The 26,566-nt window shown below is 36.8% G+C and overlaps 1 protein-coding gene across 2 annotated transcripts; it reads left to right on the top strand.

Annotated features, from left to right (window-relative positions):
- Positions 1–1,211: 1,211 nt before the first annotated feature.
- Positions 1,212–25,783, top strand: LOC101894479 (TBC1 domain family member whacked). Of its 2 annotated transcripts, XM_005178270.4 has the most exons (5): positions 1,212–1,475; positions 1,564–1,752; positions 16,278–16,490; positions 16,569–16,933; positions 19,553–25,783. In XM_005178270.4, the coding sequence occupies exons 3-5, from the start codon at positions 16,284–16,286 to the stop codon at positions 20,481–20,483; spliced, it is 1,503 nt and encodes a 500-aa protein (XP_005178327.2). In that variant the 5' UTR covers positions 1,212–1,475; positions 1,564–1,752; positions 16,278–16,283; the 3' UTR covers positions 20,484–25,783. The 2 variants fall into 2 exon arrangements, with proteins under 2 accessions (XP_005178327.2, XP_058979304.1); XM_059123321.1 differs by lacking the exon at positions 1,564–1,752.
- Positions 25,784–26,566: the final 783 nt, after the last annotated feature.

Raw genomic sequence — 26,566 nt, 5'->3', positions numbered from 1 at the left:
CGAAGTTTCGTTATTTTTTTGTAATTTTTTTCTGTCGTTTAAACAATGCAAGAAAAAAAATACCAAATAAACACAACTTCTTGCATTTTTTATTAGTAAATTTGAACGTAAAAGACTTTAGCCTCAGAGCTAAGGTGAGAATACATAAACGCCTTTTCATTAGCTCATTGGTGAGAGTACATAAAAGGCATTTTTTTAAGAATGCCAAATAAGCTAGAAACAAAGAGTTTTCTGTATTTTCACCTTTGAGCCAGGCAAAAAGTCCTCCTATGTATTCTCACCTGAATCAAGTTGAAATCGACTCTTACATCGATTTCGATGCAAAGGAATTTTGGAAAATTTAAGTCGATTTCTTAGTCGGAATTTATATTGGGCAAATTTACTTATGGCACGTCTCTTCTTGCTGGAGAGAGGGGTAAGGGAAGAGAAATGGAAAACAAATCTCTTACTGGCAGTTTTCTCCCAAGTCAAGATCTTATATTTTGGGAAAAGAAAGTTGGAGATCATCTCTCTGTAGCGCTCATTATTCACACTTGCATTATTATTCGCAGCACTTTAAAGACGTAACGATGCCAACGATATTTGTTTGGCCCAAGGACGAACACTCTTGAAATTGGTAAGATTCGGTTTATTGATACCGAACATCAGATACAGCTCGGAAATACCTCTGATTTTAGGTTATTGCCCACCATTTATGTAATATCAGCCCAAATTAGATAGATTTTTTCATATTCAACTAAATCCGAATAATGGTGTAGGGTATCATATCGTCGGCACCACCCGACTTTTGACCTTTCCAAAAAGGTCAACATTAACCTTTCCGAAAACAATCATCAGGTTAACGTCACTGGATTTGTTACACCCATGGTACAGTAATAAAGTAAAATAGATTCGCAAAAATACAGAAATAAAAGTTTCTTACAATCGTAGATTTTGAAAATACTTCGTTTTTATTAATTAAACAATAAATACTTACACAAATTTGGCAAAATTTGGGAACACTTTATTCTTCACTATTTAAATGCACATTTAAATCTCTTTTTTAAATCCACATTATTAAACGTGTGAACTATATTATAACATCAAACCATAGTGTAAATACGGCCTTACCGGCCGTTTCTACTCTCCCTTCTCTCTCACACTCACATCACAATCGATGTTTTTCGATTTATCTAAATGTAATCGACTTATATCTCTCTCCCATCTCTCAAGTGTCAAAATTATTTCTACGTCGTTTCGTTTAGTTCGTTCGTACTTTTGCGAAAAAAATAAATTAAAATATTTATTTAACCAGTAAAATGTAACAAAATCAATTAATAATACAGCCATGCGAAAATAAATTGCGATTTTTTGTATAAGTGAGGTGTTGGAAAACGAAAATAAGAAACGGAAATATCTCTCTGGCAAGAAAACAAATCCAATTAGAAAGTGCCCCCATCAGAAAAAAAAAACAAGAGAATATGACAAAATAAAAGGTGTGTGTGAGTGGATGACAAACAACGATACAATAATTAAAAAAAGTGTAACTAAATTGTATAAAATTTATTGTATTTATTTTGATAGTGTTATGTGCAGAATCGTGAAAAAAGCGAAATAAAAGGAAAATTCCTTAACCAAATCGTTTAATGGATAACCTGGAGTCTTGTTTTCCAAACATTGCAGTTGTTAAAGGCAGTTAGTTATTTGGCAAAACATTGCTTAATATTTCTTTTTTTGGCTTAATTAAGCCCCACAACTTTCGTCGCACAAAAGGTGAGTGTTTTAAAATGATAGCGTAATGGGTTTTGAGTAATTATTTTCTTTTAACAAATAATAGATAATTATTGTTGTATGTTTTGTGGGGGTTCATTGGATAATGATGCTGCAGCCAGTGACTACTCAGGTTCCATCTCCCACTTCCTCTGTTTTGGGGGGATTGACATGAAATCCACATACCAATGACCGACCGACCTACCCGTCAAACCATCCATTCATTTATTAGTTCCCTTTTAAACGTCATTAACAACAAAATCACAATAATAACAACAACAATGTAAAGGTTGCTCCCCCACACACATATCCAAAAAGAGCAACACCTTAAAGTTGGGTATTGTGTGGTGGTATAGGTTCCACTGCTGTTGTTGTTGTTATTGTGTTGTTCCTAGTCTTTTGTGTCGATCGTTTGATGGTGAGTGGTGGTGTGGGTTTTTTTTTTATTTATTTCTTTTTTTTTTGTAAATAAATATTTTGTATTTGTTTTTGTTGTGGAATGGAGTGGTGTGGTGTGCCATTAATATGAAAATAAGGTTTTCAATATCGAACTCTTGATTTTTCTTGCAAGTGGGAGTGATGCACCTTGCATGAAAATGAAACCGAACTTCGATACGAAATTCAAATGATTTGAATTTGAACCAAATTTTGGGTATTTGAAATACGGGCACCCAACTATTCCAAAAGAAAAAAAAGACTTTCAATTTGAAACTCAATATGTGTATGGAGGTAACTCATACCCATTCTTCTGTTATGGGGCCATATTTACATGGTATCCATAGATTTTGAATTGGATTGCCGGAGGAGAAAAGGCGATTTTTCTCATTTCTACAGGGTGAGATAAAAAACTGCAACAAAGTCAAACGCCATAATTTTTACATTTTTTTAATTATATCGAATTAAAGCAAAAAATGTCGGAAAATAGCATCAAATTTTAGAATAAATTTAGATTTTTTCGAATTGGTCACCTTTGGCACGAATTATGGCCTTCAAACGGCCAATGAAACCGTCACACGCTGCCCGAATGTTGCTCTGCGCGGTATTTTGGCCCATTCCCGCTTGCTTGAGGTGATCGTCACTTTGGTATTTTTTTAGAGCCAAGCTTGCTTTTCAAAATATTCCAGACAAAATAGTCCAACGGATTTGTATCCGGAGATTTTGGTGGCCATTGTGCGCTGGAAATGAAGCGAAGAACTCCATTTTGTAGCCATTATTGGGCGACGCGTGCTGAGTGCGATGGTGCTGAGTCCTGTGGGATTGTCCAAGGTCTGCGGCCAAAAATGTTTGCGTGCCCAAGGCTTTAATACACCCTCCAGAATATTTTCGCGAAAGTATTCGGGATTTATTCTAATGCCACGGTCGGTCGATTAATACGAGCGGAGAGTGACCATCGGCTGTTATGGCGGCCCAAACCATCACCATGTCCGGCGCTTGAGTTCTGGTGGTCAACCGAAGGTGCAAATTTCCAGCTGACCTCTTTGGCAAGTAAACAGGATCATTTTGTTTTGTTGTGGTTTAAAAACTGCTGGACAACGAATGATTTCTCATCGGAGAGGAGAAAACCAAATTCGGCAGTTCAACACTTCGTTCGGCCAAGCGAAGCAACTCTTTAGCTCTTTTGAGTCTATTTTCTTTCTGGTGCGATGTAAGTTCTTGCACTTTTCGGAATTTCAATGGCTTTACCTACCCCGAGCTCATTTTTCAATATTTTTGCCGAATGGAATATTGCGATATGTTCAGCTCACGAGCCATTTTTCGGCCACTGCGACACGGAATTCGATCAAGTCGCTTCTTTACTTTTCGAAATATATCTGCTGATGTTGCTATTTTCTTCCGTCGACTTCCTTGACGTCGGGCTACGCTACCAGTATCATGGTACGAGACACAAACGATTTATTCACATTTAAATGCTGGAGTGCTCTAACGATAGCCACTTGTGGTTGTGGTTTTCCAGCCAAATATAAAGAAATCACACCATCACGATTGAATTCCATCACGAATAACTTTTTTTTCTGGAAAATTCTCCGCAAAATGCTTGTGTACACATGTAAACAATATAATGAGCTGTCACTGGAATAATTTTAACAGCTGTAGGACTAGTGGCTTTGAAATGACAGCAGTCTGAAGTTGGTTGCAGTTTTTTCATCTCACCCTGTACTTGTGGAATGTTCCACAACAAAAAAGTATATAATTTCAAATACCTGTTGCTTATTCTCCATATTATCATACCATTCATTCCACGCCGCTTTCTCTGGGCCCCCGGAGCTAATGAAGAACACAAAACATCAAAAGGTTGATCCATATTTGGCGCGCTTCTTTTGCCTAGTGATTATGTTTGTTATTAATGGAGCCCAGAGGGCAATGCTTAATGAGGTGACTTCAAAAAAACCCATTAACCATTAGAACACACACATGCACACACACTGTGTTAGTTGTGATATAATGACCTAACGAGGTCGTCATATTCCAACTAGATCTGATTTCAATGGAAACAAAGGGAATAGAATGAGAATTTTCAGGTTTTGAACCTTGTTGGAAAACTCCACCTTTTGCATTATTTAGATTACATATTCCACAGGAAATATAAGAGCACATTTTTATAGATCAGGGGAAACCAATGGGAGCCTTATTGGAAAAATCCTTCCATAAAAATCCAATAGTACCTTAAATGCCGTTATGGGAACTGCCACACACACACATCTAGTACAGCTATCTGCCATAAGATTAGAAGTACGAACAAGATTTGCAAGTCTCTTGCCGGCAGCACTTGGGGAGCTGATAAGGAAGCCTTATTTACATTACACAACACGATAGGCCAGTCTGGGGAAAAGTATGCGGCTCCATTGTGGTCCGCCAGCATAAGTGTTAGGCAGTGGAATCACATTCAGTGCTACCGGAACACCGCCCTAAGTAGCGCAACAGACTGCCTCCTTATGACACCCTTCCGAAGGTCTTATCGAATAAAATGCCGGCAATGCAATATTTGCTTTGTTGTTATAAACCCAACCATCCCAATCACCATCTGTTCCACCATATTGTGGACAGAACTCCCTCCACCCCCAGGCGTGTCAGGAAGGACCTGCATGATCTAGAGAGAGAGAGAGGTCCAGCGATATAAGAGAGAGACCCTAACTATTGAAGCCTATTAAGCGGGGCTGAATAGAATTCATACTGATGCAGGCGCAGAGGTAGCTAGCAATTACAATATGAATGCCATCCTCGGAGTCCAACCCCCATCCACTGCAACTGAACAACGTCGGCTGCCTAGGCAATTCATATTGGACACGAATTGACGAAGATGCGCGGAACGCCTGGCCAGCGGGCGATACAGGCCGCATCTTTTCAATTGTCCAGTCAAGCCTACTAAACTTTGTCCAGAGGATCTCCGGCTACAGTCCATTAAGTTGGCAGATTTCCTAAACCTGGACATCGAAGAAGAACCGGATTAATCAGTCTATAAATAACAGAGCACGTTATCACTGCTACAACAACAACATCACCATCTGTTGGACAAGGCAAGTAAGGAGAGACCTTCATGATCTAGAGGAAGAGAGTTACAGAGATATAATGGATGGACCTCCTTGATCAACAGGCCTATGAAGCAGGGCTGAATAGTATTTACTCTGATGCGGTCACAGCAGTTATAGCAGAATACAGAGTGAATACCATACTCGGTGATCAGCTGAAGAACTAGACGCAAGAAACCACAGGACTTTTTGTCTCTACTGAGATCTGGATGGTGTAGCCGCCTCAATTTGTATTGATTTTCAACTTCCCAGTCAAACCTACTCCTCCTTGGACCCAATCAATACAGGTCACTTGCTTTTTGATCTTGGAGTTAAAAGCAGAGACATGAAGACATGAGCAGTGCGGTTGCTGTTGTTGTAGCTGCCGTCTTCATTCTGGTATCTTCCTATATTCGCTATTTTGACAATTTTAGGTACAATATTCATCGAAATTGTTGGAAATTTCGTATTTGAAGAATTGGTCTGTGACAGAAAGTCTTTCTATGCAGGTCCAAGTCTTTGTATAGCCCCCCTTTATCGGTATCTCACTATATTCCGTATTTGGATGATTTTGCCGACATAATTTTCCGTACTTTTTTCGTATTTGAATATTGACAAAAGTTGCCTATGCTAGTCCATGTCTTCGTAGAGATCCCAATATAACGGCGACTTTCTATATTCGGTATTTTTAAGATTTTAACAGAATTTTCAACGGGTTTTTGTTTTTTTTTAATTTCCCCAATTCTTTCCAAATGGTGGAGGGTAATCAAAGTTCGTCACGGCCCAATTGACTGCTTTTTTAGTTGTTAAAATTTAATATTTACAGGATATGATTGTGAAAAAACGTGGCCCATACAGGTTTACATTTTCGTATATCCACCACATAACCTTGCCTCCAAAATTTTCCAATATTTTATTTAATTGTAACATTTCTTTCGCCTTTGGCCTGGCTGAATAGAAAATGCCTACCCTTCAAGCAGGCTAAGTGGAAAAGTTCTCATAGAATATTGGCCGCCAGTAAAGGCCCAAAGATCATTTATTTGCAATTAATTGTAATATACATGGACCAGATGTGCTGATCATCTTCACCCCGCTAGAGAAAAGAAGAAAAAACCTATTTCAATCATGTCAAAAATTAACATATGAAGATGATGTACGTATGTGCACTCACTTGTTTCTCTGTCAATGTTCTGACAGACCCACAAATACACAAACGCACACACACTCGCGTACACAAATTTATTTATTTTTATGGTTAAATTGTTTTACAACAACAAGTACTACTACTTCTACATCATCCCCATCAATGGAAGCCCAAAACTGATGACCGCACATATTATTCATCGTGTTCTAATTGAAGTACAAATTTGTTTTTGTTTGCGCGACTTTTTGTTTTGTGTGTGTTTTTGTTGTTTTTTTTTTTTTTCTTTCTTTCATCTCTAATTCATCTACATACCCACCTACCTACCTTTTGCCTTAATTTAAGTTTCTTATACCCTACACCACATAGTGTGGTAAGGGTATTATGTCTTTGTGCATTTGTTTGTAACATGGCGAAGGAAGCAAGATAGACCCATAGTTACTTTAAGGGGTCTTCATAGAATCACTTTCTGAGTCGATTTATTTATGCCAGTCCGTCCGTCCTTCCGTCCATGTATTCTTGTGAACAAAATGCTGGTCGCATTTATTATCCAATTGAGATGAAATTTTTCAAACGATATTTTGTTTGGCTTAAGGACGAACCCTATTGAAATTGGTGAGAATCAGTTCAAATTTAAATATAGCTTCCACATATATCTTCTACCGATTTCGGGTTAATTGTTCACCAAATGGCCAATATCAGTTCAAATGACTTGAATTTTGGCATATCCGGCTGAATTCATTCTAGAAGCAAGTGCGTCAAATTTGGTGAAAATCGCTTCAGATATAACTTTAGCTCCCATATATATATGTTTCATCCGATTTGGTGTTTAAGTCCCTCACATTCGTAATATGCATTCAACAACAATGATATTTGGTACCAGATATAGGATACCATCCAGAAGTAGCTCTGCCAAATTTCATCAATGTCGGTTCAGATTTAGGTATAGCTCCCATATAAATCTTCAAGCGATTTTGGGTTATTTGTGCACCAAATGGCCAATATCAGTCTAAATGACCTGAATTTTGGCACATCCAACTGAATTCAGTCTAGAAGCAAGCTCATCAAATTTGATGAAAATCGGTTCAGATATAGCTATAGCTCCCATGTAAATGCTTCATCCGATTTGGTGTTTAAGTCGCCCACACTTGTAATGTGCACACTACACATATAAGATATCAGATACAGCCCATAAATACCTCTGTCAAATTTCATCAAGATCAGTTCAGATTTGGATATAGCTCCCACATATATCTTTAACCGATTTCGGATAAATTGTGCACCAAATGGCAAATATCAGTCCAAATGACCTGAATTTTGGTACTTCCGAGTGAATTCAGTCTAGAAGCAAGTACCTCAAATTTGGCCAAAATCGGTTCATATATAGCTATAGCTCCCATGTATAGGTTTCATTCGATTTGGTGTTTAAGTCACCCACATTCGTAATATCCCTTCGACAACAAAGATATTTGCTACCAGATATCATATAGAGCTCGGAAATACCTTTGTCAAATTTTATCGAGATCGGTTAATATTTGGGTATAGCTCCCATATAAATCTTCAACCGATTTTGGATTATTTGTGCACCAAATGGCCAATATCAGTCCAAAAGATCTGAATTTTGGCACAACCAACTGAATTCAGTCTAGAAGCAAGTACATCAAATTTGATGAAAATCGGTCCAGATATAGCTATAGCTCCTATATATATGTTTCATCCGATTTGGTGTTTAAGTCCCTCACATCCGTAATATGCATTCGACAACAATGATATTTGGTATCAGATATCATATAGAGCTCGGAAATACCTCTACCAAATTTTATCAAGATCGGTTCCGATTTGGATATACCTCCCATATATATCCTTTATCCGATTTCAGGTTTATTGTTCACCTAATGGCCAATATCAGTTCAAATAACCTGATTTTTGGCACATCAAACCGAATTCAGTCTAGAAGCAAGTACATCGAATTCGGTGAAAATCGGTTCAGATATAGCCATAGCTCCTATATATATGTTTAAACGGATTCGGTCTTTAAGTCCCTCACATTCGTAATATACATTCGACAACAATGATATTTGGCATCAGATATCTTATAGAGCTCGGAAATACCTTTGCCAAATTTTATCACGATCGGTTCAGATTTGGATATGGCTCCCATATATATCCTTTATCCGATTTCAAATTTATTGTTCACCTAATGGCCAATATCAGTTCAAATGACCTGAATTTTGGCACATCCGACTGACTTCATCCTTGAATCAAGTACTTCAAATTTGGTTAAAATCGGTTCAGATATAGCTATTGCTCCCATATATGTGTTTCAGCCGATTTGGTGTTTAAGTCACCCACATTCGTAATATCCCTTCGACAACAATGATATTTGGTAACAGATACCATATAAAGCTTGGAAATACCTCTGCCAATTTTTTTCCAAGATCAGATCAGATTTGGATAAAGCTCCCAGGTTTATTTTGCAAATAATGGCTAACATCAACCCAAATGGAGTGAATTCCGGGACGTACGTTTCCATTTGGTTATTTGGTATAAAATATTAAAATGTCTCCGTCAAATTTAGTGAAAATCGATTCAGAATTGGATATACCTCCCATATATATACCTCCTCCTCTGAACCCATACTATAACTGCTCAAAAGTCAAATTTTGATAGGTGGTATGATCTACTTCAATTCAATTTAATTCTTTTGTTACGGAAGCTCTACTAATTATACATAGTGGTGTAGGGCATCATATAGTCAGCCCCGCCCGACTTTTGACTTTTCCTTACTGGTTTATAGATTGAATACCTTTGGTTCTTTTTTTTCTAGATAGAAAGTCTCCGACAGATTTTCTGTAAATAGAAAACATTTTGCGGGTCATACACACAGATAGAATCCCATTTAGGTAGTCTAAATGGAATTTTTCCTGAAGAACATTTACCCTCTGGCCCATTGAATAAAGATTTTCGTAATGCAAGTTCTTTCCAGCCCTGTCGAATAAAAGTTTTCTCAACGAAAACTGTGTTCATCCTCTGAAAGATAATCTCTAACAGATTTTAGATTAAAGACATATTCCCATAGCAACATTTATCGAACCTTTAATGATTGTAATTTTTTTTGGATTCATCCCGGCTAAAGAGACAGAAACAAATATTATATGTAGGACTGAAATTTTAATTTTCGAACTGAACCAAAAATTATATACAGGAAATTTCCGGGGTTAGAATTGAAGTTTTTTTTTACCAAATTTTGTAACATTCAACCTGGACTGAGTATAAACTCCTTTAACAGTATAAACTCCTTGTGCATATTCAGCCTGGACTAAATCGAAATTTCTCGATTAAACTTTTCCCTTTCAACCAGATGTGAATTAAATTTAGCCCGGGCAAAATAGGTATTTCTATCAACGGAATTTTCCTGCTGTCTTCAATTTCCTATTAAAAATTCCATTTCAAATTCCAAAATTTATGGGATCATGAAATTAATTGTGCATTATTCGAATTGGAAATTCAACAGACACCACTGGCAATCAATCAAATAAACATCCCCCCAATTGGGATATTTATAAGTTTATAAATAAATATAAACAGAAACCAAAAAATCCCCTTTGAACAACACTACCCCTTCAACAATATGGCAGCAAGTGCTGCAGAACTAAAAATTATTTCCCAAAATAAATAAAAATAAAATAAATAAATAGACCAGCCGGTTTGGCCGATAGATGTATACCATCCTCAACCCATGTCCGTGTATTAAAATACATTTTGATTTGCTTTATCATTATTCAAAATTTTGACCCTTTATGGGACAGACACCGAAGGTTTGGGCATTTTACACAGAACTAACCTGTGATGTAAATATGACGACATGTAGGTCCCGAAATTCATTCCATATTAGCCTTTATTGCACAAAAAAGCTGATATCGGATTTAGGATATATATGGGAGTTATATACAAATCTTAGCCGATATTGGTAAATTTTGGCAAAGGTAGTTGCGAGCTCTATAAGATATCTGGTACGAAATATCATTGTTGTCGAATGCATATTACGAATGTGAGGGACTTAAATACCAAATCGAATGAAACATATATATGGGAGCTATAGCTATATCTGAACCGATTTTCTCCAAATTTGATGTACTAGCTTCTAGACTGAATTCAGTCGGATGTACCAAAATTCAGGTCATTTGGACTGATATTGGGCATTTGGTACACAATTAATCCGAAATCAGTTGGAGATATACAGGGTGAGATGAAAAAAAAATGCAACCAACTTCGGACTGCTACCATTTCTAAGCCACTCGTCCGACAGCTGTTAAAATTATGCCAGTGACAGCTCATTATATTGTTTACAAGTGTACCAAGGCATATTGGTGGGAATTCTCCAGAACTCAAAAGTTATTCGTGATGGAATTTAAGCCTGTGTGATTTCTTTATATTTGGCTGGAGAACCACAAGTGGCTATCGTTGGAGCACTCCAGCATTCAAATGTGAATAAATCGTTTGTGTCTATGGTACCATCGCTGATACTAGTAGCGTAGCCCGACGTTAAGGAAGTGGACGGAAGACAACAGCAACATCAGCAGAAATGGTTCGAAAAGTAAAGAAGCGACTTGATCGAAAACCGCGTCGCAGTGACCGACAAATGACTCGTGAGCTGAACATATCGCAATATTTCATTCGGCAAATATTGAAAAATGAGCTCGGGGTAAAGCCATTGAAATTCCAAAAAGTGCAAGAACATACACCGCAGCAGAAACAACAGAAAATAGATTCAAAAGAGCTAAAGAGTTGCTTCGCTTGGCCAAAAGTGGTGAACTGCCGAATTTGGTTTTCTCCTCTCCGATGAGAAAACATTCCTTGTGCAGAAGTTTGTAAACAAATAGAACAAAATGATCGTGTTTACTTGCCAAAGAGGTCAGCTGAAAATGTGCACCTTCAGTTGGCCATCAGAACTCAAGCGTCGGGCATGGTGATGGTGTTGGTCAGCCATAACAGCCGATGGCCGGTTGTCTTCGCTCGTATTAATCGACCCTTTTATCATATTAATCGACCGTTTCATCAGAATAAATGCCGAATATTATAGCGTAAATATTCTGAAGGGTGTATTAAAGGCTTGGGCACGCAAAAATTTTGGCCGCAGACCTTGGACATTCCAACCGGACTCTGCAGCTTCGCACTCAGCACGCGCCACCCAAGAATGGTTACAAAATGAGGTTCCCCGAGGTTCACCAAAAACTCCGTTTACCAATCCGTTGGACTATTTTTGTGTCTGAAATATTTTGGAAAGCAAGGTTGGCACTAAAAAATACCAAAGTGTCGATCACCTCAAGCAAGCGCTTCGCCGGGAATGGGCTAAAATACCGCAGAGCAACATTCGAGCAGCGTGTAACGGTTTCATTGACCGTTTGATGGCCATAATTCGTGGCAACGGTGATCAATTCGAACAAATCTAAAATTATTCTCAAATTTGATGCCTATTCCGACATTTTTTGCTTTCATTTCAATTTAAATTTAAAATTTAAAAAAAAATCTAAAAATTATGGCCATTGACTTTGTTGCAGTTTTTTTATCTTACCCTGCATTGCTATGGGAATATTCCTTCAATACAAATGAATGAGACATCTTTTCAATGGGGAAATATCTTTTCGCCGTCAAAAATCAAAATTCCACGCCAGGCGGAATAAACATTGCCAGCCAGCAATATTTTGTTATTGAGACCACTCACCACTCAGGCAGTTGCCTTGTAAATTCTAAATGTTATCAGCAGAGCACCCTCCTCCCTTTAGATAAGATTAGACTACACAATTTTAAATTACTGAGTAATTATCGGTAAGCCGGTTAAGGTCACCACCAGAAATATTTGACGAATGTGTTTTTTATGAATGTCATTACACCCATCCATGACTTGTGATTACACGACAAATACCAAACATAGGTTAGGTATGCGATTCAATATTTGTTTTGATTATTTAATTCGAAATACTAATGCAAATGCCAATAAAAATATTGAATAACCCTGCTACCACACCGCCAATTGAAAGAAAAAACGAGGTAAACAAACCATATTAGGATGATGGGATGGATGGATGGTCGGTGTTAGTGGTGTGTGTTCATTTATTTAATATTAGAAAAAATCAAAGGCATTAGCTCTGCAATTGGTGGAGGGTAGTTATGGAACGATTTGAAATACATATCCCATTGCAAATGTACGTGAGGTACATGTCGTGGAGGGCCGATTTCTTTTCTCTGTGTCATAAAAGATGTCGGAGCTTTTTTTTTATAGAAATTTATTTTAAACCCCATCAGATTTTACTGCCAGATTCAATGTTATCTGAGATATAAAAATAAAAACCTCTACCCTTCTGCTGTTTTATCAGACGTATAAATTTGTCATGCGATTCTGTCTCGCTCGCTCTCTCTCTAGACTTGGCACACAATGAATCATCAAAAAAAGTTTTATGCCAAGGTTTGTTCAAACAACAACAATAGATATGATATGATACGGAGTCTTCCTTATTATTAGCTTGTGGGTAAATAGCAGGTTGTAAATGATAGCAACATAAGTGAGGAATATCAAATCATAAATACTACTTTTTAAACCCTCAGTCATATGGCTAGAAAGGGTATACAGGGTGAGACAAAAAAAATTTACAACAAAGTCAAACGAAATAATTTTTACATTTTTTTTTTTTAAATTTTATTGAAAGCAAGCCAAAAATGTCGGAAATAGCATCAAATTTTAAAATAAGTTTAGATTTGTTCGAATTGATCACCTTTGGCACGAATTATGGCCTTCAAACGGCCAATGAAACCGTCACACACGGCCCAAATGTTGCTCTGCGGTATTTTGGCCCATTCCCGGCGAAGCGCTTGCTTGAGGTGATCGACACTTTGGTATTTTTTAGTGTCAACCTTGCTTTACAAAATACTCCAAACACAATTGCCCAACGGATTGGTATCAGGAGATATTGCTGGCCATTGTGCTAAAATGGAGCGAGAAACCTCATTTTGTAACCATTCTTGGGTGGCGCGTGCGATGGTGCTGAGTCCTGTTGGAATGTCCAAGGTCTGCGGCAAAAATATTTGCGTGCCCAAGGTACGCACCCTACAGAATATTTTCGCGATTATATTTGGCATTTATTCTGATGCCACGGTCGATTAATACGAGCGGAGAGCGACCATCGGTTGTTATGGCGGCCCCCACCATCACCATGGCCGGCGCTTGAGTTCTGGTGGCCAATCGAAGGTGCACATTTTCAGCTGACCTCTTTGGCACGTAAACGCGTTCATTTTATTTGTTTACAAACTGTGGGAGAACGAATGTTTTCTCATCGGTGATAGAAGGAAACCAAAATTCGGCAGTTCACCACTTTCGTTCGGCCAAGCGAAGCATCTCTTCAGCTCTATTGAGTCTATTTTCTTTCTGTTCTGTTGCGGTGTAAGTTCTTGCACTTTTTGGAATTTCAATGGCTTTATCCCGAGCTCATTTTTCAATATTTGCCGAATGAAATATTGCGATATGTTCAGCTAACGAGCCCGATCAAGTCGCTTCTTTACCATTTTCGAACCATTTCTGCTGATGTTGTTGCTTTCTTCCGTCCACTTCCTTGACGTCGGGCTACGCTAACAGTATCACGGTAACGAGCGAGTCATGTTTAAATGCTGGAGTGTTTCAACGATAGCCACTTGTGGGTTTTCAGCCAAATTTAAAGAAATCACAATCAATCATCAGCTGTCGGATGAGTGGCTTTGATATGATAGTACCTCACCGACAAAGGGTCAAATTTTAGAATAATTTTAACTCTTATAAAATGTAATGTAAGAGTCCGTCTGTCTTCAAATTACACACACCGATATATTCCATCGTCTGGTGCGAAGATGGAATATATCGGTGCTCTCTTTCTGGTATCTCCCCCACAAAACGGTCAAAATTTCGAATGACCAAAACGATTATAAAATCAGGACAACAAAATAAGCATCCTATTCTCTTCATATTTACACATTCAATTATTTCTTCTAAAACTAGATCTGGTGTGAAGATGGGATATATCGGACCACTCCTTCTGGTAACTCCTCCACAAAGGGTCACAATTTTGAATATCAATGAAGCTCATAAAACGCGAAATTAATATCCGATTCCATTCAGACTTGGCACATCTCAATATGTCTATCAACGCAAGATCTGTTATAAAGATGGTAGAGATCGGAACATTTCTTCTGATACCTCCCCCACAAAAAAGTCAAAGTTTTGAAACCAAAACGATTAAAAATCCGAAATAAGCATCCGATGCTCTTTAAATTACACACATCACAATATTTTCATTAATTCAAGGTCTGATGTGAAGATGGGATATATTAGTCCACTCCTTCTGGTACCTCCCCCACAAAGGGTCAAAATTTTGAATATCAATGAAGCTCATAAAACCCGAAATTAATATCCGATTCCATTCAGAATTTGTATATCTCAATATTTCTATCAACACAAGATCTGTTACAATAATGGTAGACATCGATCCAATTCTTCTGGTACCTCCCCCACAAAAGGGTCAAAATTTTAAATAACCAAAACGATTATAAAATCCGAAATAATCATCCGGTTCTCTTCAAATTGCACACATCACAATATTTTTATTAACCTAGGGTCTGGTGTGAAGATGGACGATATCAGTCCACTCCTTCTGGTACCTACCCCACAAGGGGTCAAAATTTTGAATATCCATGAAGCTCACAAAAAGAGAAATTAACATCCGATTTCATCCAGACTTGACACATCTCAATATTTCCATTTACGCAAGATCTGTTTTAAAGATGGTAGAGATCGGACGATTCCTTCTGGTACCTCCCCCACAAAGGGTCAAAATTTTGAATAACCAAATCGATTATAAAAGCCAAAATAAGCATCCGATTCTCTTCATATTTCACACATCCCATTATTTCTACTAACACAAGATCAGCTGTGAAGATGGACAATATCCCACACAGAGTGTCAACATGAACATGAAGCTCGTAAAACGCGAAATTGATATCCGATTGCATTCGGACTTGGCATATCTCAATATTTTCATCAACTCAAGTCCTGTAACAAAGGTGATAGAGATCGGAACATTCCTTCTGGTACCTTCCCCACAAAGGGTAAAAATTATGAATATCCATGAAGCTCATAAAACGCGCAACTAAAATCCCATTCTACTTAGACTTAGCACATCTCAATATTTCCCTCCGCAGAATATCTGTTATAAAGATGATAGAGATCGGAACATTCCTTCTGGTACCTCCCCCACAAAAGGGTAAAATTTTTGAATAACGATAAAGCTCACAGAACACGAAATGAGCATCTGATTATTTTCAAACTTGGCATATCCTAGTATTTCGGCCAGCACAAGACCTGGCGAGTAGATGAAACATAACGGTTCTTCTTCTTGTATCTCTTTCACAAAAGGGTCAAAAATTTCCCTTCAAATTTCGCACATCTCAATAAAATTTCAATTCATCCTGATAAAATTTCGAACTTAGAATTCTTCAATTGAAAAAAATCACATCAGATCTGGGATAGAACAAGCCAACTTTTTATGATTTACGATATATTTTCCATTTAACGTTGCCGAACAAAAATTTCCCACAGAAAATGTTCTACTCTATACCCTGTTTTAACGACATTCTAAAGCACCTTCATTTTATTTATTATTATTCTTTTATTTGTGCAATCAATTAACACCTTGTATATTTATTAATCAATTTATCTATTTGTTAATTTTGAAAACCACACAGCTACCTATCCCATCCTGATTATTAATTTGTTCACATTATAGTGTTAGCTTCAGAAACTTATTTGTCTTTTAGAGTTGCTCTAATTGAATCTTGTTATGGTTTTTCCATTTTAGATTGCCATGGCCACCTCACCCCGTTCTGCCGATACAATATCGCTTTGTTCCACAGTATCGAGTTGTCCGGATCGCAATGGTTTCTATGGTGGATTTCAACGCACAGACAAGCCCAAAGAGCCCCTATCGAAAGCACAAATTATAGCACGCGAAAAGAAATGGCTCTACATGTTGGACAACTGGTCGCTGTATATGTCGAAAAACTACAAAAAAGTATGTGTCCCAATATATATATATTGTGTTTCTATTTCTGCTGCTTCTCATATTGCCCACTTTTCCACCCTTTTTCAGATAAGAGATCGCTGTCGCAAAGGCATACCCAAATCGATACGACCCCGTGCCTGGTTCTTTTTATCCGGTGCCTATTTACTGAAAAAGAAACATCCCAATTTATATGCGGAACTTTTGGAAAAGCCCGGCAATCCTCATGTCATCGAAGAAATCAAAAAGGATAAACATCGACAATTTCCATTTCATGAAATGTTCTTGGACGAGGACAAAGTCGGACAAATCGAATTGTTCAATGTGCTGAAGGCCTATTCCATATATAATCCAAAAGTTGGTTTCTGTCAAGCCCAGGCGCCGATTGCAGCTTTCCTCCTTATGCACTTGCCGGCGGAAGATGCATTTTGGGTCTTTGTTAGCGTATGTGATGTGTAAGTGTATTTTGCAAAAAATCATGCTTCGCGAAAACAGAAACTGTGAAAGATCTACACACCACCAACCCTTAAGAGGTATTCTAATTGTGGAAAAGCCTTTAAGAGATCTTTGAAATGATGTCTTCTACCTGGGAGGAAGTCTAGTGTAACTTTCAGAGATCCGAAGACGTAGATTTCTTAATTTTGTTATCTAAGCTACCTCAAGGCCTTAGACGTGAATTTTTTTAGAACCCCTCAAGACCTGAGTGTGTCTGTTGGAAAATTAAAAGGGTTATCTAGAAGATATTTAAAAGGATCATACACTTAAAATCTGTTAGAGATTGTCTTTCAGGGGTTGAAAACAGTTTTCGTTACGAAACGTTTATTCGGCAGGTATAGAAAGAAAATCTTCATTCAATGGGCCATTGAGACTACCTGAATGAGATTCTATCTGCATGTATGACCCGCAAAATGTTTTCTATTTACAGAAAATCTGTAGGAGGCTTTCTATATAGAGATGAAGCACCAAAACCTATTCAATCTTCAGCAAAAGCTCTTAGAAGTCTTGGAAGTCTAGAGTGACTTTCAGAGATCCAAAGGTGCAGATTTGTTAATTTTGTTTTCTAGGCTACCTCAAGGCCCTGGACGTAGATTTTTTAGACGCCTTCAAGGTCTGAAGGCGTGAACTTTTTAAATATATATTTGTTCAAGACTTCCTCAAGGCCTAAAGGTGTAGATTTGTTAAAAAATTTTTTTTTTCAAGGCTTCCCATGGGGTGGATTTTTTAGACTCCCTTAAGGCCTGAAGGTGTGAACTTTTTAAACATTTCTTCTAGACTTCCTCAAGCTCTAAATGTGTAGATTTGTTAAAAAGACTTTTTGCAAGGCTTCCCAAGGCCTGGATTTTTAGACTCCCTCAAGGTCTAAAGGCATGAAATAGTTAAATATTTTTTCTAGACTTTCTCAATGTCTGAAGGCGTAGATTTGTTAAAAAGATTTTTTTCAAGGCTTCCCAATGCGTGGATTTTTTAGACTCCCTCAAGGCCCGAAGGCATGAACTTTTTTACTTTTTAACCATTTTTTCGAGACTTCCTCAAGGTCTGAAGGCGTAGATTTGTTAAAAAGATTTATTTTCGAGGCTTCCCAGGGCGTGGATTTTAAAACACCCTCAAGACCTGAAGGCGTGAACTTTTTAAATATTTCGTCTAGACTTCATCAAGGTCTGAAGACTTCCTTAGGTGATTTTTTAGACTCCCCCAAAGCCTAAAGGCGTGAACTTTGTAAATATTTTTTTTAGACTTGCTCAAGGTCTGAAGACGTAGATTTGTTAAAAATATTTTTTTTCAAGGCTTCCGAAGGCGTGGGTTTTTTAGACGACTTCAAAACCTGAAAACGTGAAGGCGTGAACTTTTTAAATACTTTTTTCTAGACTTCCTCAAGGTGTGAAGGCGTAGATTTGTTAAAAAGATTTTTTTGAATGCTTCCCATGGCGTGGATTTTTTACACTCCCTTCGGAATTCCGCCCACATAACAGCAACGTTCAATTTGTTGAATTTTGAAGACTTTCTCTTCACATTTTTTAGTCCAGATACGTTTATTTATAAATGTTTTTTTATACCCTCCACCTCCCTATATTCCGTATTTTGACGATTTTAAGTACAATATTCACCGAAATTGTTGAAAATGTCGTATTTGAAGTTCTAATAGGTACTACAGCCTGTGACAGAAAATTGTCTATGTAGGTTCAGGTCTTCGTATAGCCTCTATATATCAGTGCCTTCCTATATTCGGATTCAGATTAGGATTTGATGATTTTATCGACATTATTCACAGGAGTTGTTTCAATTTTCGTATTTAGAGTTCGTAATGGGAAGTACAGTCTATGCCAGAAAAATGTCTATACAGGTCCTGGTATAAGCCCCATATATCAGTACCTATCTATATTCGGTATTTTGATGATTTTAGCGACATTATTCTCCAGAGTTCTTTAAAGTTTCGTATTTAGAGTTCGTAATGGGAAGTACAGTCTATGCCAGAAAATTGTCTATGCAGGTCTTCGTATATGCCCCATATATCAGTACCTCCCTTTATTCGATATTTTGATGATTTTAGCGACATCATTAACCCGAATTGTTTCAAATTTCGTATTCTAAGTTTGTAATGGGTACTACAGCTTGCGACAGAAAATTGTCTATGCGGGTCCAGGTCTTCGTATAGTCCCGATATAATGGTACCTCCCTATATTCGGTATTTTTATGATTCTAGCTACATTATTCACCGATTTTTTTTTCAAGTTTCTTATTTGAATATTGTAATAGCTTATGACAAGTGTTGCTTGTGCAGTTTCATGTCTTCGTATATGCCCCAATATAACAGCTATATTCGTTATTTTTAAGATTTTAATAGAATTTTTAACGGATTTTATTTATTTTTTTTTAATTTCCAAATTATTTTCAAATGATGGAGGGTATTCAAAGTTCGACCGGGATGAACTTACTGCTTTTTTACTTGTTTCTTAATCTCATAGTGGGGTTAATTGAAATTTGGGCCCGGCCGAACTTTCGTTTTTTACTTCTCCTCAAATTACCTTTCTCACAAAATGTTAATTTGTTTCCCTTTTTTCTCCCCCTATTTGCAGATATTTAGAAGATTACTTTATTACCGGTCTGGAAGTTCTGCAAAATGATGCCGGCATTTTGGAGGGCCTTCTAAAGAAAACCTGTCCGCCCGTCTATCGTCATCTGCAAAAGCATCGCGTTGAACCTTTGCTGTACATGACCGATTGGTTTCTGTGTGCCATGACGAGAACTTTGCCCTGGGAAACGTTGCTGCGCGTTTGGGATTGTTTTCTAGCCGAAGGGATACGTGTCATATTCAAAGTGGCCCTAGTGATATTAGGTGCTTCCCTCAATAGCCATAAGGTGCGCAAGCAATGTAATGGTTTGTGTGAAACGCTTGAGGTGCTACGAAGTCCGCCCGACAATGTGCTCGATGAAGATTTCATAATTAATCATATGCAACGTTTAAATTTACGCGTTGAAGATTTTCAAATTGAACATACGCGACAGAAGGCACGACGGGCCAAACAGAAAGCTTTGCAAGAGGCCCAAGCAGCAGCGGCAGCGCCCAGGGCGGCAACATCGTCTTCCACAGGAGCAGTAGCAAGTTATGTGCCGGTTGCCAGTACAACACCGACCACCACAATGACCCGAAGTGCTTCGAATAGCCAAAATAATACCTTTAGCCGACCCAGTCGTACCACTAGTCCAACAAATATAACCAGTGGCAGTGTTACTGTGGTGAATATTGGCGGCAGCGATGATAATAGTATTAGCAGTAGTACAGCAACAGCTGGAGCGACGGCGGCAATGGCATATGAATACAGCAATGGTGGTGTTGCCACCAGCAGCAATGGTGCCGGAGCAATGGGAGGGGGTGCCCATGTTATTGTAGCAACTACAACTACAAGCACAACAACAAAATTTGATGGAGTTTATGGAGCTAATGGCAATACGAACAGTAATGGCAATGGTAGTGTTAGTGTCACAACTAACAGCTATCATACATAATTTTAATGTGAAAATTGAGGAAAATGAAAACGACAACAAAAACAAAAAACGCTGAGCGTTTAAAAACACCCTACACACAAACAAGTGAAACCTATTTTCTTTTTCTAAGCAGAGTTTATACACAATTTCCTCCCTAAATTATTTATGGCTTTTTCCAAGTTTTATTTCCGTAAACGAACACTCAAAGAACCCTATTTCAATATTAGCTATTTGTAATTTTGTAATACTATTTTTGAAAAAATATTCAATGCTTGTATACACCGTACATACATTCTATGAACTATGAAATTGCCAAGGGAACAGAAGGAAAATTGTTATATAAATATTTTTTTTTTGAAATATTAAGGTACTGTTTCTCTATGGCGATGCGAAAGGGAACTCGAGAGAAAAACTCTAATTCCACTGGGTCTCAAATCTTTTTTAAAGGTGGAAAATTAAAAAAAATTAAACTTTTGGATTTCAAATAACAATTATATTTTTTTAACAGCAAACTTAGATGAGGGCACATAAGCAGCTTGGAATCATGGCTAGGCATATTGACATTAATATGTCAAATTATAAAGGGAAACGACGGCAAAATTCAAATACGGCTCTGGCATCCCTTTATATGTCACAAAATATGCCATGCGAAGACTTAAAGATGTTTATGAATTGAAGGTGAGAACACATAAAACGCTTCTTTGACTGACTTAAGTCTTCGGCTGGCTTCTAGAGAAAAGAACAAGGGAGCGTAAGGCCCCTTGAACTAAGTCAACCTAAGACTTCTTTGTTCCTCTACGAAGAAGCCAGCCAATGACTTAAGCCAGTCAAAAAAGCGTTTTTTGTATTGTCACCTTTACATCTATAAGGTGCAGCTGCACAAAGTGTTTTTTTACTAGCTGAATTCATCGGCTGGCCTCTTCATAAAAGGACAAAGAATCATGGGCCAAATAATTATAAATTATGGGCCGAAATTGAGCTATGACAACATAAAACTCCTCCCTTCGAAGAAGCCAACCTATGACGGAAGCCAGTGATAAACTTGTTCTATGTACTCTCTCCTTTAATTGTAAGATGGGCTTACTGCCCAACCTTGAGGTTTTTATACTACCATAGAAGACCTTGAGGTCTTCTAGACGTCATATAATACCTTGAGGTCTTCCACATGCCTTAGAAGATCTTAAGGTCTACCATAGAAGATCCTAAGGTCTTTTATACTACCATAGAAGATTCTAAGGTCTTCTATATACTATACGTCTAGACGCCTTTGTTGACCTTCAGGTCTTCTAGACGCCTTGGAAGACCCTCAGTTCTTCTAGACGCCTTGGAAGACCTTGAGGTCTTCTATACGCCATAGAAGACCTGAAGGTCTTCTATTGTCTATAGAATACCTTGAGATCTTCTATTGTCTGTAGAGGACCTTGAGGTCTTCTCGACGCCATAGAAGACCTGGAGATCTTCTATATGCCATAGAAGACCTGGAGGTCTTCTATTCACCATAGAAGACCTTGAGGTCTTCCATATGCCATAGATGTCCTTGAGGTTTATATACCATAGAAGATTTTAAGGTCTTATATATACTACAGAAGACCCTAAGGTCTTCTATATGCCACAAAAGGACCTTGAGGACTTCTATTCACCATAGAAGACCTTGAGGTCTTCTTTTCACCAATTTCTATATAAGGCCGGCCTGTAAGCCCATCTGAGAAACTAAATTTGCTTTCAAAAAATATAATTGTGATTTGAAATTCAGTGTCGGTCAAATCACAATATTCTAAAAACAACTAATTATACCCTACAACACAAGGTGGTCAGCGTATTGTCTTGTGCATTTGTTTGTAACAGGCAAAAGGAAACGAGACAGACCCATAGTTTCTTTTGAGGATCTTCAAAGAATCACTTTGTGAACAAAGTACAGGTCGCATTTATTGCCCGATCCGGGTGATATTTTGCAGAAGTAATTTTTTTGAGCCAAGGACGAACCTCTTTGAAATTGGAGATAATCTCTTAAAATTTAGATATAGCAAATTGAAAGGCACAAATGCCCCGGCAAATTTTGTAGAAATCGATTCATAAGAGGATATTCCTCTTATATATTAGTTCCTTTGGACTTTCTTTATTATTAATTTTTTGTCGAAAGTAGTCTTCTTGGCCGACCTTTTGTAAGCCTTGGGCCGACATCAAATCATGTATTAAAAAAAAAAACTAGAAGGAATGGAAGTTTTTCATTCGAGTTCAGTTTGGCATCATCGCCTTAAAATTTCTCAAAAGAAATCTGGACACAAATATCGAGGAATGGGTCCTCTTAACTTTGTTCCAAATTTTTTTTTTTTTTTTTTTTTCAAGAAAAAATTTTAGTTTCTGGCCTTTTTTTGGCCCTTCCGTTTTACTTCTCTTTTGGCAATAACGTTCACCTTGTCACGACAAATCACGGCATGTTACAATAACTCCATATAATTTTGTTTATTAATTAAAAAAAAACCATCCCTCCTCCCCAAGTTGAACTCCCTCCAAGTGTTTGAAATGCGAAATACAATAACGAGAAAATGAGAACTACATTTTTTTGTGTTCTTCACACACAATGGGAAAAGAAAAGAAACGAAAAGAAAATATACATACTTATACATACATATACATAACTATATATGCAATCAGCACACAGATTTTTATTATTATTATAATTATAATTATACTTATTACGATAATTCTTAGTATAGTCTATGCAATAATAAATTATTAATCTTGTATATAAATATATAATAAATCGAATAAATTTTAACAGCAATATGTATTAAAAACCAACAACAAAAACACCATGCAAACAAGTGCAAATAACATCAAATGTATTAAAATTATAAAATATATATACACACATATATATTACAAATTACTATTACTAAAATGTTTATTTTATTTTTTTCTTCTTCTTTATTGTCTCAATCAATTTATTTAATTATTATTTATATATTGCTTATTATAATTATTATTAAGTTTTGTTTTGTTATAATTTATTACACGAATATACATACATGCATACACACATATACATATTTATATCCTAATGAAGAAATTACAACAAACAGTGAAATATAATTTCTTTTATGGCTAACGTGTAGTACCCAAGAATTTCTTGTTAGAGAACACCCACTAACCTATCCTAAAAAATTAAAAGAGTTTCGCTATCTGTAAGCGAGGATCATGTATAAGAATTGTGGTTGGGATTCAAGACTTATTTATAAGGTCGTCCAGGAGGGGAATTCAGACCTTGGTCATATCTTGTTGTCAAACGGTATTTCTTGAAGAATCAATCGGAGGAAACACGCACAAATAATTGGTTAAAAATAAATTTTAACTTAAGCGTTATACATGGGATATTTATACCCTACAACACTATGTGTTGGAGGTATTATAAGTTTGATTTTGCCAAAAATTATGTAACGCCTCGAAATATTGGTTTCCCACATAGGAAAGTATATATGGATCTTTCTATCTCGCCGAGCTGAGTCGATGTAGCTATATATATATGTCAGTCCGTCCGTCTGTCCATGTTAATTTGTAATCACTATGGCCCGATCTTCACGAAATTTAGAATGGAGGTGGGCTAGGGCCAGAATAGAAGCCTATCTCTTTTGGGGATGATCGCATAATATTTGGGGGTTGAAATGGACCAAAAACGGAAAAATTTCCTGATTTTACAGTTGCTCTACAGGTCACAATTATAGAGCAATCGACGCGGAAATTAGCATGGAGCTAGAGCTTACGGCCGGACAGAAACCTTCCAATTTTGATCGTCATCAAGTAATATTTAGTGGGTGAAATAGACCATAACATTTGTGTTATACAACAGTCAAATTTTCCATTAAACCGCGAATACTTTTAATACCGGCGAAATCACAAATAGACGAAAAGGTCAATTCTGGCCGTTATGTAGATGTCGAGAGTAAATATATCGGATATATATAGCGAAATATTTACGATGTGTATATAATATCTGGTGTAATATCTGGGCAGTGCTTCGTGACATAATTTCAAAAGCGAAATCTTCCAAAATGGATTTGGACATAAAGGGGCTTTTAAAATATTGTTGTGCTGTAGGGTGTCACATGGTCGGCCCGCACTACTATACCTTTGTTTTGATATATAAATGAAATAAAACAAGTAAAAAAGAATCAGTCGGTTTTTTCCGACAGATGTATACCCCAGCCTTGAGTTATGATTATTCAAACTGTTTACCCTTTATGGGGGAGTTTCCGAAGCAATTGGCCAATATTGAGCAATTCGTATCTGACTAAAAACTGATATAAATATTACAACGTGCCAGATTTGGACTATATCGACTACTTCCTATGCTATCGGATGTTAATTTCGTGTTTTATGAGCTTCATGAATATTAAACATTTTTTAACCGTTGTAGGGGAGGTACCAAAAGAAGTAGACCGATATATTCCAGACCTTGGGTTAATAACAATATTATGATGTGTGTAATTTTATGACAATCGGGCACTCACGTCACATTTTATTATATTTTATAATTATTCCAAATTTTGACCCTTTGTGGGGGAGGTACTTGATGGAGTGGACTGATATTGTCCATCGCACCTAATCTAGCACTGATGCAAATATTAGGATTAGCAAAGTTGGAACAAAATCGGACTATACTTTCTCTTTCTGTGCAGTTAAATATTTTCTTTGAAAATGTTGACATTTTGTGTAGGAGGAGAAGGAGTGGACGGATTTGTCCCAAAGAAACCTAGGGTCTAACAGCGCTATTTCGATGATGAGGCACGTTTTGGCCGTATCAAATGATATATAACCTCTCTAGCCATATGGCTGAGGGTACACAATTAGGGAGAAGAGAAAAATTCCCCACGAAATTGTCTTTCATGATGGAGCTGAATATTGTAGGGTTAACCTACTTTGAGAGGATTTATTTGAAGTAAAAGTAATGGATATGACAATTTAAATCCAAATCCAGTGGGTTAACCCTCATATATATAAACGTACTATTAGTTGCCATTCATCAGATTTTGCTTGCAAAAAAAAAACATTATTCCGTTATAAATTTATTTAAAATAACCATATTTATTACAATCGTATAATTTCCTTTCTTTCCTAAAAAGATATAGTCCAATATTGTTTTTATTAAAACTCAATAAAATTATTTTCCATTGCAATTGTTCAGAGTTATCACAGATCTTATGTTTTGACAAAAAAAAAAAAAACAAAAACAAAACATTGCCCCTTTATTGTGCTCCTCTTTTTTTTTTTTTTTGCAAGGACCCAAGCTACACCTACACCCATGTTATTATAACAAAAAAACATACATACAGTTTCAATTACAACACATATCACCGCATTAATAAAGCAATTATGTTTATTATTATTAGCTGATTTAGTTTAATTACATGCATATACTTCTTTCAGCATAAAACAAAAACTGACGAAAAATATTCAACATTTTTTCAATACTGATCCGAGAAAAAATCACTCAAGTACTTGTTTGCTGCTAAATATAATCGATTTTTTCCATAAAAAAAGAAAAAATAAATAAAATACGACAAAGTTTGTACAAACAAGCTGAAATGTGTTTCACTAGATCTACCACCAATGGAAAAATAAAGTCAAGTCATGTTGATAGGAAAACAAATAAACAAACAGGACTAAATTTAAATATCCATACCCTTCACATTTGGGTAAAAAAAAAACATGTTTATACAAAATTACATGAATTCAAAAGTGTTCCACTTTAAACTACAAATACCACTAAGACCGTTTGGATAATGCAGTTAAACTTTTCGGAAAAAAAACATAAATCCGTGAGGCCGTCATAGGGGGGCCATACCAAAACGGGAACCTCTATAGACAATTTTATGCTTCAAGTATTGTCATCTACCAAATCTTCATAAATACCAAATTTGAAACAATTTCGTGGGCGAATGTGATTATCAAAATACCGAATATCGGTGGATATCGTTATATGTGCGCTATAGGAAAACGAGGACCTAAATATTAAATGTTCTTCCGCCGGAGCTAGAATCTATTATGAACTACAAATACTAATTTTAAAACAAATCCGTGGAAAAATGTGGAGAAAATCATCCAAA

This window comes from Musca domestica, unplaced genomic scaffold (genome assembly GCF_030504385.1).
Source record: "Musca domestica strain aabys unplaced genomic scaffold, Musca_domestica.polishedcontigs.V.1.1 24, whole genome shotgun sequence".
Lineage (NCBI taxonomy): Eukaryota > Metazoa > Arthropoda > Insecta > Diptera > Muscidae > Musca > Musca domestica.
Note: the sequence above shows the minus strand (reverse complement) of the source record. Positions and strands in the feature narration are given on the sequence as shown.